Source organism: Apis cerana, linkage group LG8, assembly GCF_029169275.1.
Source record: "Apis cerana isolate GH-2021 linkage group LG8, AcerK_1.0, whole genome shotgun sequence".
NCBI lineage: Eukaryota > Metazoa > Arthropoda > Insecta > Hymenoptera > Apidae > Apis > Apis cerana.
The window spans coordinates 1,663,822-1,683,595 of NC_083859.1; the positions used below are offsets into that span (position 1 = coordinate 1,663,822).

The following is a 19,774-nucleotide window of genomic DNA, read 5'->3' on the forward strand; positions in this document are numbered from 1 at the left end:
AGGTAAGTTATGCTATAATAATTGTAGTTTTCATATATTAATAAAGATTTAAAATATTCATATCTTTATTTATAATAAAAAAATAAAATAAGAGAAAATGAAATGATAAATTGATATAAATATGAAATACTTGATTAATAGCAATATGATTAAAATTTTTTGAAGATAAATTATATAAAGTTATATAGTTATATATTGTGCCATCATATTAATTATGAGTGATTGTATAAGATTCAGAATTTACATATTGAAGTTGCAGTTATTGCAGTTATTATAAAACAAGATAAATTGTTTGTTTAATTGTGATTATTTTATTATATTTGTCTATTATTTATTATGTTTGTATATTAATAAAAACTTTTTATTAAAACTTTAACATAGTTTCATAATTTATTTCTTTTAATAATAACAATGTCTTGTATTACTATTATATACGAAATTATATTTAATTGGATTTTACTTTATTTAAAAGTAAAAAATTAAAAAGTTGTGAAAAGTCTAATATTTGTTTATGCAGCATATATTATATAAAATTCCTCAAAATTCTGATTTTTTATTTATTACTATTTTGAAGTTTTTTACATTAAAAAATAAAACGAGTATCCCATACTTGTATTTTTTCCTCTATTTGTGATAATACTCGTAATAAATAAATATATTCGTATATTTAAATATTTATTATTACTTTATTTTGTTCTGAAAAATTATTTCTGATTCTACTTCTACGACATCACAATATTAGCAACACATATTTTTTTTTTAATATTTAATTCAAAGATATAAATTCAACCAATTTCTATGATGACTTCATATATGCATAATAAATATTTTTATTAATCTAGTTTTAAAATTTTTTATCGTCTTTAATATTAAGAATATGATTTATGCATAATTGTTTTTGAAGTACGTATTGAAGAAATGATGAGTGGGGATATGTTTAATAAAATCATTTCTTTATATATGAGCTCTTTAACTCACATCCAGTCACTTAGTATCTACGACTTCAAGAACGTGTACGTGATACTCAATCCCTTTCATTTTTCAAGTACAAGATCTTTGTTTACGGTATAATATTTATTTTTAACTTTTGATTCAATCATTATCATCTTACCTACATATAGAAAACTTTTTTTTGATTTATATTGAAATTTTTATAATAATTTATAAAAAAATTATAATAATTTTATATAATTTTATAATTAATATAATTATAATAATTTTATTTCAAAATTTGACTTAAAAAATTATTAAAATTTATAAATAATAATATAAATTTATATTATATTAATTTTTATTTAAATTGTTAATTTTAATATTTTATCATGTAAGTATATCTCTTTTAAATATAAATATAATTTGGAAAATTATTTATTTGCCATTTTTCAAATTTAATCAATTTCATTTTAATTAACATTAAACTTTATGAAAAAATATGTAAACTTATAATTGTTTATGATATTAATAATAATTTAATAATAAAAAAGATTTTAATATTTAATAATGATTTAATATTAAATTAAAAATTAAAAAAATTAAATTTTCATAATTAAATCATTATAATTAAATCATAATTAAATATAATTATTTGAAATTGTTTTCAGAACATTCATTATGAATAAAATAATTATATTACTACTTGGAATTCTAATTGTCGAATTTATCACTGAAACTGTAACTATGTACATTGAAGTAAGTTTATGAAAATATAATATCTGTTAGTATAATATTTAGATTTTTCTCTATGATATTAATATTTGAATATTGTTATTGATCGATAGTTTTTATATTGAACATCAATATTATTCACAATTGAATCTTTACAAAATTTTTAATAATATAAAATCCAAATTTTTATATAATTTTTTATTTAATTTTTATATAATAGTATATAAACTTATTTGCAAACCGTAATAACATAAATATTTATTATCACGAAAAACAGAAAAAATTATTTGCAAACGTCGACTTGATACCTCATAATGCTCAAAACAGAAACGTAACGGGTAAACTAACTATTGTTCAAAATGATGATAATTCTGTTGTTATTACTGGAAAAATATGTGGACTTTCAATGAATGGGTTACATGGTTTTCATATACATGAAAAAGGAAATTTACAAAATGGTTGCACATCTACTGGCTCACATTTTAATCCTGAGAACGTAAATTATATATATAAAGCTATTATAATATTCAATTAATTTTCGATGCATTAAATCAAATGATAAATTAAATTTATTTAATATATATTATTTAATATATACATTTTAGGTTACCCATGGTGGACCAAATAGCTTAATAAGACATGTTGGTGATTTAGGTAATATTCAAACAAATATTAATGGTGAAGCAGATGTGTACATCAAAGATTTCATTATTTCTTTGACTGGAAAGAATAGTATTCTTGGACGTGCAATAGTTGTTCATTCTGACGAAGATGATTTAGGAAATGGGAACAGTCATCTTTCTAAAACCACTGGAAATTCGGGAAGTCGTTGGGCTTGTGGTATTATCGGAATTAACTAGATTTCACTGAATTTGATTCATTTGATTTTATATTTAAAATTTAGAATTTAGATTAAAGATTCTTAAATATTTTATAATTTTTCATAAATAAAATGAAATATAAAATTTAAAATAACAATAATAAACTTCTATATTTGTTATATTATAATATTCAATTATTACCATTATTATTATCAAACAATATCTATGTTATATTTCTTCATATTTATAACATTAAATAATTAATATTATAAAAAATATTTAAGAATTTATTATATTTAACATTAATCTATTATATTTATTACTATATTTAATTTGTATAAAAATAAATTAATAAATCCAAAAATTACGTTTTTGAAATTTATTTTATACATAAATTTTATTATTCAAAATCTAGTGACTTATTTATTAAATTTTATTAAAATCCATTCGTTTACATATTTGAGATATATAATATTTTTTTAAATTGTAACAACATATTTTTTGACTGAAAATATGATTAAATTTCATATATACGCTTCATTTATATAGAGTTTCATTTTCACGCTCTATTTTTTTATCTTCAATATTTATTATTCGATATTATATTCGAATTATATTCGATATTATTTAACTTGGAACTTGACCATCGATAAAATATAGAAGTAAAAGAAAATAGATGTTCCACTCTCTTGCTCATTGGCACATATGATGTTATATAATATGATCTTATCTAGAAATGTGATATTTTTAGTTAAAAGATGTTTTCATTTTATAATTAGATTTTATGATTATATATCTCTCAAATAATCAAATTTAACATCTCAGCTCTATTTCTTATAAAATTATTTTAAATATATTTTATATTTTAATTTCTAAATATACAAATATGACAATTTAAAAAGAAATAGAATTATATTTGTTTTGAATGTCGGATTAATTTAATTCATATTTTGTTAATTTTTATGTCTCTGATCAAAATAAAAGATATTATAATATAATATAATATAATATAATATCATATATTATAATGTATTATAATATAATATAATATAATATCATATATTATAATATATTATAATATAATATAATATAATATCATATATTATATTATAATATAATATAATATAATATAATATCATATATTATAATGTAATAAACGATATATAGGATGTTAATAAATAATGGATAAATTTGTGAGATATCTTCAAAGATTTAATTCTAAAATAAATATAAAAGTTATTATACAAAAATATTGATTGAATTTAAGTTATAAATAATTTAAATTTGCTTTAAATGAAGAGAAATGGAAAAGGAATAACAGCGTTTCACTCTATCTGTGCCTCATTTTATCTACCTGCAACCTGATATATGTGTACCTAAACAATTCATAAGCAATATGTAATTCATTTTCTTACTTTCATTATTTCAATCCATTATATTCCTTAAAATGAAAAAAAAAATGGAAAGAAGACTAAGAGTGTATATAATTACATAATAATAACGTAAAGTAAAAGTAGAAAAATTTTATTAATAATGAGAAAATAACAATGATCGTAAAACAATGATGAAAAAGTTGGCTGAATCTTATAATTTAACAAATAATTTAGCTGATTTTTATATATTTTTATGTTTATTTATCTCTAGAATCGAAATTTCAAAAATATTTCGTGAACATATTCATACATAAATATGCAATATTTTAAAAATTTTAATATAAATTATACTACAATTTTTTTTTTATAATGTTTTAAATATTCTTTTTCTATAACGTTCCATTATTAATGTGCAAAACTAGAACAATTCAATTGTAATATAATTTAATATTTTTGTTCATTAAATAAATTTTATTATTATATTTAATTATAATTATATTAATTATAATTAAATTATTTTAATTATAATTATATAATAATTAAATTTTTTTTAGAAAAATAAAAATTCTTAATTAAATTATAATTATATTATTAATTATATTATAATTAACATTTTTAATTATAAATATAAGTAATAAAATAAAAAATTTTTTTTACTGAATTATTAGAAATTGAAATCTTAAATTTTTATGAATAATTTTGTCAGCGTTTTTCATATTTTAAAGAAAATAATATATTTTTATATTACAAAAACTTTGAAAGTGAAAAATCAGAAATTTATATCATTTTTATGTTATTTCCAACATTATCGATTGAACACAAAGTAAGATGAATTCGATTCAAATGTAAAATACAAACGATTATATGATCAATTTAAAAAGATTTAAAATATATTATTTATAATATAATAATTTACAATAATCATTATATTTATAGTTATACTGATTAATATAATTAAAATTTTAAAAAATTTTGCAATATATTAAAAATATGGATACATTCATTTGTAATAAATGTTTTGTAACGACAAATAGAGGAAAAAAACCATTTTGTTTAACTCAGTGCGGTCATATATATTGTCATGGATGCATACAACAAGGTAATAATAAACAAAATTAAATAAATAAAATAAAATTATTAATAAATATTATTTATGTCATTTAATATTTCTATAAAAATAAATTTTTCCTTTCATAAGCTGAAAAACAGTGTCCTCAATGTGAACAGATCGATATTTTTTCCGTTGAGTTACAACAACCATCATTGTCAAAAGTAGAAAATTTCTTTGTTCCATTGAGTGAATCATTGGAATCATTACACAAAATATGTGGTTTTCAAAGTAATCAAATGAAAATCATGATGCAACGCTTTTATGAAATTGTATAGTTTCTATTTTCTTTCTATTTTATTCTTCTTAATATTTATACGTTAAATTAAAAAAAGAATATAAATTAATTTATAATTAATAATTTAATAATAATTTATAAATTTAAGGATCAAAAATACGAAACATTGAAATCACATTATCATAACCTCACCCAACACATAAACATAATTAGGGATAAATATGTAAAATTAAAAATGGAATATACTGAACAAAAAAAAAAATTGATGTCATTTGAAATGCAAAATGAAACGTCAAACTTTTTGAATAGTACAACTACTCCAATGAAATTTAACCAAAGAAATTCAAAAATAAGGTATAAGTTAAAAATTAAGACACTCAAAAATATATTTTAAAAAATAAAAGAAAAGATATGATACTTATAAAATATTTTTATTAATAGAACTGGATCAAATTCATATTTTTCATCTTATAGAACAAATATATCAAATCAATCATTTAATATAAGAAAAGAAAAAGCAGAAGGTTTTCGTATTCCTCATCAGACAGTACGATCAATTGGTTCTCGTAAAACTTCAGAATCGAATTCTATTTTTTTTATTAAATAGATACTTATAAAACATTTTATTAACGAATATAATAATATTAAAATTATCTTATCATAGAAATCTTTTAAAATTTAAAATAGAAAAAGTGAATTTTAAAAAATAAAAGTTTAATTTTTTTTAATTTTTGTACGCAATTAAGAATTAGGTTAATAAATGTAGATTTTTATTTAAATTCATATAAAATTAATCTTTAAGTGATTAGTTAGATTAATTATTTACAATTATTTATTATTATGTTAAATAATTAATTATTTATAGATTATAAACTTAAAATATAAAAATATAAGTTATTTCTATAAAAAATTGTAACAATTATTTAATAATAAAGAAAAGACAATTAAATTATATATTACTTAAATTAAAAATAAATAGTTTAGAATTACAATAATATTTTTTTTAAATAACATCATAAAAACATGTATCGTATAACTTTTTGATTAATAATAATATTAAAATATTGTTTCAACATTAACATTACGTGAATATTTAATGAACTATTCAGGTTATCAGCTTAAATATGTTTTTATATATGTACGTGAAAGTCGTATTTTAAATTAAAAATAAAATTATCAAGACATCATGACAACACATAGTAAATCGTTAAATATGAAATGTATTTTCATTACATCATTAATAGTAAGTAATAAAATGTTTACTTTTGAATATTATGTAATATATAATATAATATGTAAAATTTCTTTGCAAATTTTAATTATATAAAGATAAATTTCTACATATCACTGATATATATTTAACAAAAATCAGAATAATATTTTCGAAATAAATTATGAAAAATGAATATAAAATATAAAAAATAAATTATATGTACTTTAAAATTCAAAATTGCATTGATTATCATTAAATAATTTAATATTGATAATTTAACATGATTTCAATAGGCAGGAGGATTGGCTGGCACAGTAGTTGATATAATATTATTTCCATTAGATACATTAAAAACGCGATTACAATCTAAACAAGGATTTATAAAATCAGGAGGATTTTTTAATCTTTATAAAGGAATTTTTCCTGTAATAATTGGTTCTGCACCAAGTGGTAAACAATTATTATAAAATGAAATCACTTAAAATATATATAATTATTTGAATTTATAATAATAGATTTATTTTAAATATATATAACTAAAAACTATTAAATCTATAAATCTATTATATATAATATACGATTATTTAAATCATTTTATTTTTTTAGCTTCTTTATTTTTTGTAACATATGAAAGTATTAAAAATTTAGCACAATATAAAATACCTAAAGAATATGATTCTTTTCTTCATATGAGCTCAGCATCTTTAGCAGAAATGGTAAATTTTAATAGTTAATTTAAAAAAAAAGAAAAAGAATTAAAATTATATTGAAAATTAAATCATAATAACAAAACTTTTAAATTCAGGTAGCTTGTTTAATAAGAGTACCTGTAGAAGTAATAAAACAAAAAAAACAAGTTTCAATGTTAGATAGAAAAGATATTAATCTTAAAATGTTGTATTGCGGTTATTGGAGCACTGTCTTAAGAGATATGCCTTTTAGTTTAATACAATTTCCAATATGGGAATATTTAAAAAAAAATTGGAGTTTACATGTTGACAGAGAAATTCTTCCAATAGAAAGTGCTATATGTGGAGCAATTGCAGGTTTAAAACTTTTTTATTCTAATAGAATCTTAGTTAATATATAATTAATTTTATATTAATATCTAGGTGGTATTTCTGCAACTGCTACTACACCATTTGATGTTATAAAAACAAGAATAATGCTTTCACATAGAAATGAAAAAACTTCAAAATTAAAAATATTATATATATTAAAAGATATATATAAAGATAAAGGTTTACAAGGGTAAGTTTTGGAATTTAATTTATAATTTTTTAAATTTTGCATAATTTAATTTTAAAATTTCAAAATTTTATAGACTTTTTGCTGGTGTGAGTCCTAGAGTAATTTGGATAACATTGGGAGGGTTTATTTTCTTTGGAATATATGAAGAAATAAAGATTAGAGGAATAAATTATTGTTTATTTGAATCTATTGTTTGAAAGAAAAATATTAAATATTATTAATATCTTTAAATTTTATTTAAAATTATATATATAATATTTTAAAAATATAGTTTTCTTTTATTTATTGTTAAATAACAATAAAAATATATAAAATACAAAATATTATAAGAATATATAAAAATATATTTTATATTTTATATTTTTTAATTTTTAAAAATTATGTACACAATAAAAATTGAATAATTGCACAGGATTATTGAATTTCATAAAATTATTATTATTGTTAAAGATATTATAAAACAAATATATTTATTTTAACTTTTAGTTCTTATTTCCTTTCATTTATTGTTGTTTTCTATGCATGATGAAATACAAAAAAAATTTCGAAATAGATGGAATCATATTGGAATCAAGAATCAATTTCAATATTCCAGATTGGAATCTGAATTATGTGCATTTATCCAATTTATTGTAATTTTATTATATTCTATTTTATAATATATCGTTTTATATATTATATTATATATAATATAATATATTTTATATAATTATTATATATATATATTTAATTTTAAAAAAGTAACAATATGTTTAATATGAAAAGAATATTTTCATCTTAATTTAAGATATACTTCTTAAAAAAAGAAAACATTTAATTTTTAAAGTTTAGATTTTAAAAGTTGCATCAATTTTTCTAATTTCATTGCTTTTTGAAGATTTCCACTAATTTTCAGTTTTCCCATTACAAATGCTGATGCAGGTTTTAATTTTCCTAAACATAATTTGTTATTGGAAAACGTTATTTTAAATTATTTTTTAGTATTAAATTAAATATATATGTAATTAAAGTTATATTTACCAGAAAACATAGCAAAAAAGTTTTCAGAATCCATTGTCAAAGTAACATCTGGTGATTGATTAGGTTTTCCTTTACCTGCTACACCATCTCCAGTTTTTAAATCCAAAAACCACGTACCTGCTTCATTACCTATATTAAGCTATATCAATTAACATTTTCAAAATAAACAAAAAAAGAAGTAATATTTAATCTGGCAAATACCTTTAACATTAAATTGAAATATAGCTCCAATTTTATTAACAAGTTCATGATTCAAGTTAGCTTGAATAACAGTAAATATTTGTGCAATTTTTTCATTTGATTTATTATTTACATCATATATATCTTTTTGAAATAATTTATTTAATATATTTATTTTATCTGAACTTTCATCTATAAATAAATCCGTCATCAAGTTATCTTTATTTTCTAAAAAAATAAAAAAAAATAAACAATTGTCATTAATTCTTTTTATAAAATATCAATTATTATAAAATTATTATATTGCATTTAATATACCTGGATTATATGCATAATCTGTGAAATCTGTAATTCCTTCATTTCTTAATATTTCCTCATCAATTAAAAATTTTCCAGTAATAGATTTACTATCTTTGCAAATTAAAGCATACACAGCATCTGCCATTATTTCTGGTTTACGAGCATAATCATTTGCTTCATTAGCTAACATTTTAAGTGCAGAAGTAGCAATAGCTAAAAAATAATAAATTTAAATTTATAAATAAAGATTTTAAACAAATAATCTTTTTTAAATATAATATTTATATAAAATATAAATATAAAATTTATATAAAATTTTAATATAATAAAATAGAGTAAAAATAATACAATTAAAAAATAATTTACCAGTTTTTGGCCAAACAGTATTTACAGCAATGCCATCATCTTTAAATTCCTCAGCCATTCCAAAAGCACACATTGACATTCCATATTTAGATATTGTATATGCAATATGATTTTTAAACCATATTGGTTTTATATTTAATGGTGGGCTAATATTTACTATATGAGGATTTGAGCTTTTTTTTAAATAAGGTAGACATGCTTTAGATCTTAAAATAAAATCATACCAAAGTAAAATAAATATCACAATAATATTATCATTTATGATTTGCATAATTTTGACAACATTTTTATACTTACACTAGAAATGTTCCTCTAGTATTGATATTATTCATAAGATCATATTTTTTCATTTCTATGGATGATGTATCTATTAAATGAATTGCACTTGCATTATTAATAAGAATATCAATACCACCAAATTTGTTAACAGCATTTTCCACTGCAGAAATTATATTTGTTTCAATTCTTATATCTACTACACAAGGTAATGCTTTTCCACCCATTTCTTCAACTAAAAGAAATATATTTTGCGATAAAAAAAAATTACTTATTATTTAAAATTCAAAATAAATAATTAAATATTATTTAGAATTTTTTATTACACATATAATTACTTTCTTTAGCAGCTGTATATATAGTGCCTGGTAATTTTGGATGTGATTCTGTAGTTTTAGCTGCAATGACAATATTTGCTCCATCTTTTGCAGCTTTCAAAGCAATAGATTTTCCAATTCCTCTTGAAGCTCCAGTAATGAAAATTGTTCGACCAGCAAGTTTTCTATATTAAATATGACTTTAAAGTTATAGTCATCAACATAACTGATTAAAAAATTTATTAATATTTATTTATAATGATTATATATGTATATATATTTATTTATAATTAATTGTTATATATAAAATTTAATAAATTAATTTTAATAATTTTATATATACATATATATTTTTTAATAATTTATAAATTTAATAAATTTTCTAAGCAATCAATACGCGCAATATTAAAAAAAATCTTGTATTTTTAAATGATTGTTAAATTTATAATACAAACCCTGTATTAATCATTTCAAATATAAATTGATAAATTATTATAAATCTAAAATAATTATTTTAATCAAGTAACAATAATTAAATAAAAAATATCTAAATAAATATTTATGCTTTAAATAATAATTTTGCTTGATAATTCGCTTGTTCTCTTAACAAGTTAATATTACATATAATAATAATATTACATATAATTCGTGAATTTAAATTATCGTTACTTGTAATTTTATTTTTAAACAATATGGCGAAAATTCAAGATAAAGCATAGAAAGATAAAGCATAGAAAGATATTCGAATTTAATGTATCTATGTTTACATTTTACTTGTAAATTTTATTTAAATGCATGTATATTAAAACAAATAAATGCAAAAAAATTTATGAAATATTTTAATGAAAATGCTAAAATTATTTCATAAGCTTTTATATAAATTGCTATTATATAATTTAAATTGTATAAATTTTTTTTATATTATATATATATATATATATATGTATAATTATATTTAAATCAAATAAAAGTAAAGTATAAATAAAATCTAAAATAAATATTTGAAAAAATGTATGATAAAATTATGTAATTAATATAGTTACTTATATAATTACTTATATAATTTTATCTATCGTTTACTCATTGATTACTATCAGTGGTAATAATAAGAAATCTAAAAAATATTTCTTATATTCACTAAAAAATGAAGTTTTATGATATGTTATAACTTTATATTGTAAAATATTTATTAATTATTTATTTGTAACATAATTATAGATCGAGGTTATGTTTATATCGATATAACAATGTGCGGAATATTTTGTAACATTTCACAAAATCATACAAAAGTTTCACATGAGGTATTATAATGCATGAATATAAATTCTTTTCTATCAATTATTTATAAAATCAATTGTTTTTATTTCAGTGGGAAGCTTGTAAAAATTTATTAAATGCTCGTGGTCCTGATAGAATAATTGAAAAAGCTGAAAATTTAACGCCTAATTGGTTTGGACACTTTGTTGCTTCTATATTATGGATGCAAGGTTCTAATTTGATTGAACAGCCTGCCATAGATTGTAATGGTAATATTCTTCTTTGGAATGGAGATATATTTTTTGGAAACTTGGTAAATATTATTATATTATATTATTTTTATTATTACTAATTATTGTAATTATTTAATGCATTTGCATTGAATAATCATATTATTTATTTTAGGCTCAAGATAATACATGTGATACTAACATATTACTAAATACTTTACAATTATCTTCAAATATATTATCAGTATTTAAAGAAATCCAAGGCCCATATAGTTTTATATATTTTCAGAAAACCAATAATCTCTTATATTTTGGAAGAGATATTATAGGAAGACACAGTTTACTTTTAAAAGTAAACACCGATGAAAATATTTTAACTTTGACATCTGTGGCCAGTAAACAAATAAATAAAATTATAGAGATTCCTGCAATTGGAATTTTTGTTATGAATTTAACTAATTTAAGAGTAAATCTTGCATGTTACCCATGGAAAGAACCAGATTTGCGATTTACAGATATTATTGAGACATTGGAAACACATTTGGGTATAGACATTGATATTAAAAAAACTATATTAAAATCAGATGGATTGACATATCTACATTTACATCCTCATATTAAAGATTTGGAATATTTAGAAAATAGCCCTTATTTAGAGAATTTTTGTAAAATATTAGAATATTTATTAAAAAATGAAGATATTCATAAAAGAGTTGAGCATTTGTTGCAACTTCTTTACAAAGCTGTAGAAGTTAGAATCAAAAAACAGCCAAAATTTTGTAAAACATGTATTAAATTAGTTTTAAACAAAGAAAATATTATATGCAATCATTCAAAAATAGGTATACTATTTTCTGGAGGCTTGGATTCTGCTATTTTAACATTAATTGCTGATAAATATATATCACAAAATGAACCTATTGATTTAATTAATGTTGCATTCGAAAAGTTAATTAATAAAAAATCTAACAATGGAAATAATGAAAAACAAGATATGGAGAATCAATATGATGTTCCAGATAGAAAAACTGGAAAACAAACATTTTTAGAACTTACAAAAATTTGCCCAAAACGAAAATGGAATTTTATAGAAGTATATATATATATATGTATAATAATATATATAATATTAAATAATATATATATATATAAAATAAAATATATTTTTATAAAAATTTTTTATATATAAAATATAAAAAATATAAAAAATATAAAAAATATAAAAAATATTTCGATAATTAATATAATAATATTTTTAGGTAAATGTCAGCCAGGCAGAATTACAAAAGTATCGTTCATCGCATATTTGTAATTTATTACATCCACTATGTACTATATTGGATGAAAGTTTAGGTTGTGCTGTTTGGTTTGCAAGTCGCGCAAAAGGTATAATCCATTCGGATACTGATATTTATGAATCCCCATGTAGAGTACTTCTCTTAGGTATGGGTGCAGATGAATTATTCGGTGGATATATGAGACATAGAACAATATTAAGACATAAAGGTTGGGATGCTTTAACTCAAGAATTAAATATTGAATTAGCTAGAATTTCTGAAAGAAATTTAGGTCGTGATGATCGTATTGTATCAGATCATGGAAGACAATCTAGATTACCATATTTAGATGAAAATATAGTGGAATATGTTCAAAAATTAAAACCTTGGGAAAGGTAAATTGATCAAATAAAATAATAAATAAAAAAATAAATAAAATTAAGTTATTATTTAATTGTAGGTGTTATCCAACAGATAAAATGCCATCAGGCTTAGGAGACAAATTACTTTTACGTTTGGTAGCATATAAACTTGGTTTCCGAAACACTGCTAATTTTCCTAAAAGAGCTTTCCAATTTGGATCTCGAATTGCTAATGGCAAGGAAAATGCTAAAGATATATCATATCGTTTATAAAATAATGAGAACAAAAATACATGGGTAGGTTTTATGTATTTTATTAATCTATTATTATGTATTCTATTATTATTACTCTATTATCTCATAATATTTTATTTCTAATTTTGTATGAGATAATTAACAATTAATTACATAATTTTATCTAGGTTTCTTTCTTATATATATATATTTATTTATTTATTTATTTTTCAATTATATTTTTTTGAATTTAAAATTTATCATAAAATTATATGCATTTTTAATAAGTTAAATATTTTATATTATGTATTACAACTTTTATATTTTTTATGTTTAAATTTAACATACATTTGTATTTTATAAAAATATTTTTTTAATAAATTTTTTATACTGATTTTTTTACAAAATAAAATATACAAATAATAAATTTTTTTTCAATATTTAATATATTTACTTTCTTATAAAAAATGTCCTGTGATCATAGTAAAAAATTACTTTAGTGATGAGTTCTCTATATGAAAACAATAAGAAAAATTATATAAATATATGGCTTATTTAATCATATTTTCGATTTATAATAAATTTTATCTTAAAATAATTTTATTGAAAGATAGAAATAATTAAATTAATTTCATCTATTTGTAAATAAAACTAAATGCGATAAAAAGATTTTAAATGAGCTTTAGAACGAAATTTGCTTCAAAACTAATTCAAATAAATATTTCAGATTTTCAGTTTAACTAATTTTGATTTAAAAATAATAAAAAAGGAAAAAATTAATTAAGAAAAAAATAATAGAACACGATTATGATATTAAATGTCTTAATTTTCATTATCATTGTATTTTAAATTCAATGTTAATACGATGATAAAAATTAAAAATTATGCTATTTAATATCACAATGATTATAAAAATGATAATTTATTATCCAAAATAGAATGATTTAAAATAATAGTTCTATATGTATAGGAATATGACACTAATTAACATGAAAAGTAATTAACATTTCAAATAGTTGTTTTAAATAATAATTTTATTAAAATGCTTGGATAACATTTATTTATAGCTATTAATTATATATAATTGATTCGTTTTTTATATAATTTCGATCATTTGGTACTAATTATTTGTGAATATTCAATACTTTGAATAATAAATTATTGAAAAACTTATTAAAATAATTTTATTTTTAACTGTTAAAATTTTGTCCATCTTTAATATAGAAAGTAGAAAATAATAGGAAATAAATTATACAAATTTGATAAAACTTATATATAATATTTATATTGTTTTTGACTTTATACACAACACGATGATATACCATCTATTCGTTATTTCGTAGTACATAGTGTGTCTTTTTATCAGCTAGATGGCATTATCAAAATTTTTTAATTTGTTTCCATTCTATAGCTGCGTCAAACTCTATGTATATAGCCCTTTCTTTAATAATATTGATTTTATTTCTTTGCGGTTGTCCTATTAATATTTTGTTGCACGGTTTTACTTAGTATCTAACAATTATTAACGAAAAAATTTGTACGGAAAGATCTTGAATGATTTGTATATATTTATTTCGTTTATTGTGTTATTTGAACTATTATATATATATTAATTGTTTTAATATTAATTAATATTATTTTAATTTTTAATTTATTCAATTTCCATTATAATAAGTGATTATAAGTAATGCGCAATAGTTTCAACTTTTCATAAAAATTATATATATAAATTTAATATTAAATGTTAAAAAACAATGAAAAATAATATAAATTCGAATTTATTTATTTATTATATAACATGCTTATTATTTAATATGCTATATGATTGATTAAATGTATTTGAAAATATAAAATTAAATAATATTGGAAAGTTAAAACTTTTTTTCTTAGTTTATTGCACAAATAATATACATTTATTTTTATTATTAATTTTTATTTATATAATTTTATTTTTATTTGTATAAAAACATTTAGAATGATTTTTGATGAAAACATTTAATATGATGTCACAAAATACAATTTACTTAGACATAGAATTACGAAAATTAAGACCAGCAGAATTGTATATACTTTCACAAATATTAAATATATCAGATTCATGGAAAAAATTAATGGCAATTATACCAAAAGATGATATGCCTAATCTTCCAAAATTTAATTCTGAACATTTCAGGTATAATATTTTGTTCTGTGTAATAAATATACATATAATTATATGTAATTAGCAAATTTATATTTTCATTTATTATTGCTTAAATTTACAGTATGATTGAACAAGCTGCAAATCATCAAAGAAGTGCAGCAGAAATATTTTTATCAGAATGGGGCACAATGGGTAAAAAAAGACCAACATTAAGTGTTTTATTGAATTTTTTAGTAAAAGCAGAATTATTTAGAGCAGCCGATTATGTAGCTAAAGATTTATTAAAAGGTACAATTAAAAAAAAATAATAAGTAACTACATTATTATAATTTAAATAAATAATTTTTTTTCTTTTGATAGTAAAGGTTCCCGAACGACCAAAATATGGACCAGCAACACCTGTAGATATTTCGGAAGAAATGAAATTATTAGAAGAAAAAGAAGAACTTGAAAATTTTAATTTCAATGAATCTTTAATATTTAAATTATCTTCTGAAGGTGTTGATAATAAAACAATTAATTCCAATGCAATGAATGACAGTTCTTTGGAAAGAAATATACAGTTAACAAAATTGATTTCTTCAAAAGAGGAACATAGTAATGAACAATTAGGAAATAAAAAAACATTAAATACACAAATGTTTGATTTAATGAAATTTAGTCTTGAACAAAATAAAAAAGAATGTAGCAAGCAAGAACAAATATTTAAACAAAAAGAAATGTTGTCTCATGAGCTGCCTGTGTTTTTAAATGAATTTAAACAAACTGTAGAACAAACAAAATTATATCAAGAAGTATTATCAGAGGAACTTCCAATTTTTGTGAAGAATAGTACAATTCCAATAAATCAAAATTTATCGAATTACCATATAAATGATTCATTAAATTTGTCCAATCTGAATATTAATAAAAATGAAATAATTACTACTGAATTGCCTCAATGTGTTGTTGAATTTTGTGTAAATAATGAATTTAATTGAAATTAATGAAAATAATAGGAATAATTGAGTTTGAAAAAATTACAATTACAGTTCTATTGAGTAATATTATAAATCATGTTACATCAGTAAATGATAACAGCAACATAATGTGAAAATGACAAATATAGACATATTTTTAAAATATAAGAAATAATATATTTTTTAAAGGAACATAGTATATATTTTATATATATGTTTAAAAAAAAATTTTAATTCAGATAAATAAAATATTTTTTATAAAAATATTATATATATAATTATAAATTAATATATAACTTAATCTATAATATATACAAATAAATATAATATTTTTTTTATGTATAATATAATTTATCTTTATATAAATATATTGAAAACCATATATATTTTTCCATATTAATATGTACACAACATAATAATAATTTAATATTAAATATACATATTATAAAATATTATGATATGATCTGTAATTAAATTCAAAGATGAAAATGCAAAGATATCTTAAAGTACATCATATTGTGCAATAACATATGAAATATATAAAATGGATTTACTGATATATAAAACTTTCGATATAATAGAAAAATTGATTAAGTCTTATTTAAAATTAATAAGGAATATAGAATTATCTAATAAAAAATGAAAATATGTTTATAGTTTATCCATCGCTATTATTACTTTGCTTCATTGTGAAATAAGCGCTCTGAAGTTCTTTGAGATTGCTTTCTAATGTTGCAACCTCATCATATCTGCAATCAGCTTTAGCTTGCTTAATATAAGCACGTAAATTACTCATTTGCTCAATTATTGGATCCATAGAAGAAGGCATTATAGGAGTAACACTAGAAGGACCCCATCCTTGTGATTGATTTAGTACTATATTCGGCTGTAAAATTGATAAAATTAAATTAAGTATAGAAATTTTAACTTTTTTCTTTTTTTTATGTATTTAGAAAATTAATCACCTGATTTTCTTTCACAATTGGTCGAATTTCAAGATTCCATGTTTCTTTTTTACGTTGTTCTTTGGATTTTTCTCTTTGTTCTTCTTCCAATTGTCTTTCATATGCAATTCTAGCTTCTAAACGTTTTTGTCGTTCCTTTTGTAACTCCGCATATTTCTCTTTTGAAGGTAATACTTGCACAGTCAATAATTCTTCTTTTAAAAAAATTACTGCTGATACTCTAACCATATGATGTAATCGAAGTTCTTGATCTTGTGGAGGGTTTTCCACACATCTCGTTCCAAGTACTGAAATTCTTTTGCTAATTAAATCTATACTCTCGCCTAATTTTGCAATCTTAATTCTTAAAGCTTGTGCATCTTCTAAATTATATGTAGATTCCCCCTCACTGAAAAACATATCTCTTAACTTCGTACGAGTAATTTTGAGCTAGGAATAATATAAAATTGTAAGCAAATGTTACAGTATTACAAATATCCATTTTATAATAATTAGATCACGTACTTTAAGGATTCCCATATTTTGTTGTACATTTTTACATGTTGCGAAGCTTCTTCCATATATGTTCTCATTTTTTCGTAAAATTGACATACTATTGGTTTATCAAAATGCTTTGCTTTTTGTTTTTCTCTTGCATCAAGTAGATTTGCACAATGTGTACAAATTCTAAATTGCTGCTCGCTGCCTGCTGAATCGTTAACCAACGATAATACACTATTTAAACTACCACTGGATGGTGACCTAGCTAATTTTGTAAGACCGATTCCCGCGCGTACTATACGTTCCGAAATTGGTCGTTCAGAAGTAGGAGATACTGCTGAATCATCTTGTACAGATACAGGGCTTGTCATTTTTCCTTATAAACAAACAATTAATATATATTAAAAAATAATGTATGTTAATGTACAATGAATTAAACATCAATATATTGAAAAATATATTTCTTAATATATATACTAATTTAAATAATACATAACTACTTTAAATAATTTTAAAACTACCAACTTGCATCTTGTAATGATAAAAATATTGTACAATTATGACACATAACAGCTCCACAAAGTCTACAATGATGTTTTCTTCTTGCAACATGAAAGCTTTTTGCACAAGTAGGGCATAATTTTACATCTTTTTCATCTACCCATGGCACAATAGTGCGTTCATGAACTATTGTAAAAAAAAAATTTAATTATTTTTTCTTTATAAAAACAAAAAAATTAGAATTTTACCTTTTCTATCAACTGGATCAGATGGTAAATTGTTTAATAATTTATCTAGTCTTATAAGAAGTTTATTTGTTTCTGTAGAATATCGCTCCATTCTAGTATTTCTTATTTCTTTAAAATATTTTGTATGTGATGTGATTACACCTGAAAATTTTTAATGTATAATATATTTTGTAGAATTATTTCTTTTAGTAATAGGTTTGTAATAGGTTTTAGTAATAGGTTTTTTTTAGTAATAATTCATTTTGAATTTTCAAAAATTTTTTAAAAGTAATTTGAATTAATTTATCATTTTCTTCAATTTATTATTAATATAAATTTTTTATTCTTTTGAGATAAAACTATTTTAATAATTTTACAATATGAATCAATACCTATCTCTTGAGATCCCCAATTAAATTCTGGACTATACTGTCTAGTAGTTGATGGTATATTATTTGTAAAAGAATCTGATATTTCATCTTGTTTTAGAATTTTCTTCTTCGCTTTGCCAAAAAGATCTAGAAAAATACAATGCTTTGAACTATTTTATTATATAAGTTGACACATTCATGTTTGTAAAATATGTATTCATAAAATATTTGCAATCTTTAATTCTAATAAAGTTTTGCAATAATATATATTATTAATTATATATACCTTTAAGCGATTTTAAAATTTCAGGATCATCATTATGAAAATCTTCAAAATGTTTTGTTAATTGATTAGGTGTTTTGAAATCTGTCATACATATTGGACAAATAAATCCTTCTAATACTTCTTCGTTGGTTGCCATTGTAAAATTTAATATTCACTATCTTTTTCTATAATTTCTTTCTATTTTATATATTATCATTCATGGAATTAGTAAATCATTTGTAGGCGTTTTTTCGAATTGTAGACAGACGTTTTTCTAAGCCGCCATATTAAATTCTATCAGCTGATAGAAATGTCAATTTTCTGTTATGTATCTCAAATTAATAAAAAATATGTATTTTTTAAAAATAATTTTAT

At 19.9% G+C, this 19,774-nt stretch overlaps 6 protein-coding genes and 1 long non-coding RNA gene across 22 annotated transcripts; 4 read left to right on the forward strand and 3 right to left on the reverse strand.

The window, feature by feature from the left end:
- Positions 1-919: 919 nt before the first annotated feature.
- Positions 920-2,850, forward strand: LOC107996551 (uncharacterized). Of its 2 annotated transcripts, none has more exons than XM_017054656.3 (4): positions 920-1,065; positions 1,602-1,689; positions 1,943-2,161; positions 2,271-2,850. In XM_017054656.3, exons 2-4 carry the CDS (start codon positions 1,612-1,614, stop codon positions 2,523-2,525), a joined length of 552 nt encoding a protein of 183 aa, XP_016910145.1. In that variant the 5' UTR covers positions 920-1,065; positions 1,602-1,611; the 3' UTR covers positions 2,526-2,850. The 2 variants fall into 2 exon arrangements, with proteins under 2 accessions (XP_016910145.1, XP_061933846.1); XM_062077862.1 differs by having other exon boundaries at positions 988-1,324.
- Positions 1,849-2,403, reverse strand: LOC133666523 (uncharacterized). The gene is made up of 2 exons (XR_009830750.1): positions 2,264-2,403; positions 1,849-2,153 (listed from the first exon to the last, which is right to left on the reverse strand). It is a non-coding gene; the product is annotated as an uncharacterized LOC133666523 (long non-coding RNA).
- Positions 2,851-4,671: 1,821 nt separating the features above from the next.
- LOC107996447 (S-adenosylmethionine mitochondrial carrier protein homolog) lies at positions 4,672-8,011 on the forward strand. Of its 2 annotated transcripts, XM_062077885.1 has the most exons (6): positions 4,811-4,958; positions 6,712-6,868; positions 7,025-7,134; positions 7,224-7,464; positions 7,531-7,669; positions 7,743-8,011. In XM_062077885.1, the coding sequence occupies exons 1-6, from the start codon at positions 4,941-4,943 to the stop codon at positions 7,864-7,866; spliced, it is 789 nt and encodes a 262-aa protein (XP_061933869.1). In that variant the 5' UTR covers positions 4,811-4,940; the 3' UTR covers positions 7,867-8,011. The 2 variants fall into 2 exon arrangements, with proteins under 2 accessions (XP_028521926.1, XP_061933869.1); XM_028666125.2 differs by lacking the exons at positions 6,712-6,868; positions 7,025-7,134; positions 7,224-7,464; positions 7,531-7,669; positions 7,743-8,011 and adding exons at positions 5,058-5,239; positions 5,354-5,559; positions 5,647-6,157 and having other exon boundaries at positions 4,672-4,958.
- On the forward strand, positions 5,660-15,641 carry LOC107996456 (asparagine synthetase domain-containing protein 1). Of its 12 annotated transcripts, none has more exons than XM_062077865.1 (7): positions 5,660-5,752; positions 6,315-6,448; positions 11,498-11,698; positions 11,791-12,708; positions 12,875-13,287; positions 13,353-13,551; positions 15,463-15,641. In XM_062077865.1, the coding sequence occupies exons 2-6, from the start codon at positions 6,392-6,394 to the stop codon at positions 13,525-13,527; spliced, it is 1,764 nt and encodes a 587-aa protein (XP_061933849.1). In that variant the 5' UTR covers positions 5,660-5,752; positions 6,315-6,391; the 3' UTR covers positions 13,528-13,551; positions 15,463-15,641. The 12 variants fall into 12 exon arrangements, with proteins under 12 accessions (XP_061933849.1, XP_061933848.1, XP_061933857.1 ...); XM_062077864.1 differs by lacking the exon at positions 5,660-5,752 and adding an exon at positions 5,821-5,957; XM_062077873.1 differs by lacking the exon at positions 5,660-5,752 and having other exon boundaries at positions 5,964-6,448; positions 11,791-12,160; positions 12,458-12,708.
- On the reverse strand, positions 7,884-10,835 carry LOC107997087 (hydroxysteroid dehydrogenase-like protein 2). 3 transcript variants are annotated; one of them, XM_017055479.3, is made up of 8 exons: positions 10,584-10,835; positions 10,150-10,313; positions 9,833-10,046; positions 9,536-9,741; positions 9,188-9,382; positions 8,891-9,097; positions 8,690-8,818; positions 7,884-8,602 (listed from the first exon to the last, which is right to left on the reverse strand). In XM_017055479.3, the coding sequence occupies exons 1-8, from the start codon at positions 10,595-10,597 to the stop codon at positions 8,490-8,492; spliced, it is 1,242 nt and encodes a 413-aa protein (XP_016910968.1). In that variant the 5' UTR covers positions 10,598-10,835; the 3' UTR covers positions 7,884-8,489. The 3 variants fall into 3 exon arrangements, with proteins under 3 accessions (XP_016910968.1, XP_061933861.1, XP_061933860.1); XM_062077877.1 differs by having other exon boundaries at positions 8,690-8,806; positions 10,138-10,313; positions 10,584-10,828; XM_062077876.1 differs by having other exon boundaries at positions 10,138-10,313; positions 10,584-10,827.
- Positions 15,474-17,517, forward strand: LOC107996597 (protein Tube). Its single transcript, XM_017054746.2, has 3 exons — positions 15,474-15,661; positions 15,753-15,919; positions 15,992-17,517. Exons 1-3 carry the CDS (start codon positions 15,474-15,476, stop codon positions 16,609-16,611), a joined length of 975 nt encoding a protein of 324 aa, XP_016910235.1. The 3' UTR covers positions 16,612-17,517.
- On the reverse strand, positions 16,745-19,706 carry LOC107996571 (rabenosyn-5). The gene is made up of 7 exons (XM_017054687.3): positions 19,421-19,706; positions 19,156-19,281; positions 18,785-18,925; positions 18,561-18,722; positions 18,060-18,411; positions 17,556-17,943; positions 16,745-17,476 (listed from the first exon to the last, which is right to left on the reverse strand). The coding sequence occupies exons 1-7, from the start codon at positions 19,554-19,556 to the stop codon at positions 17,249-17,251; spliced, it is 1,533 nt and encodes a 510-aa protein (XP_016910176.1). The 5' UTR covers positions 19,557-19,706; the 3' UTR covers positions 16,745-17,248.
- Positions 19,707-19,774: the final 68 nt, after the last annotated feature.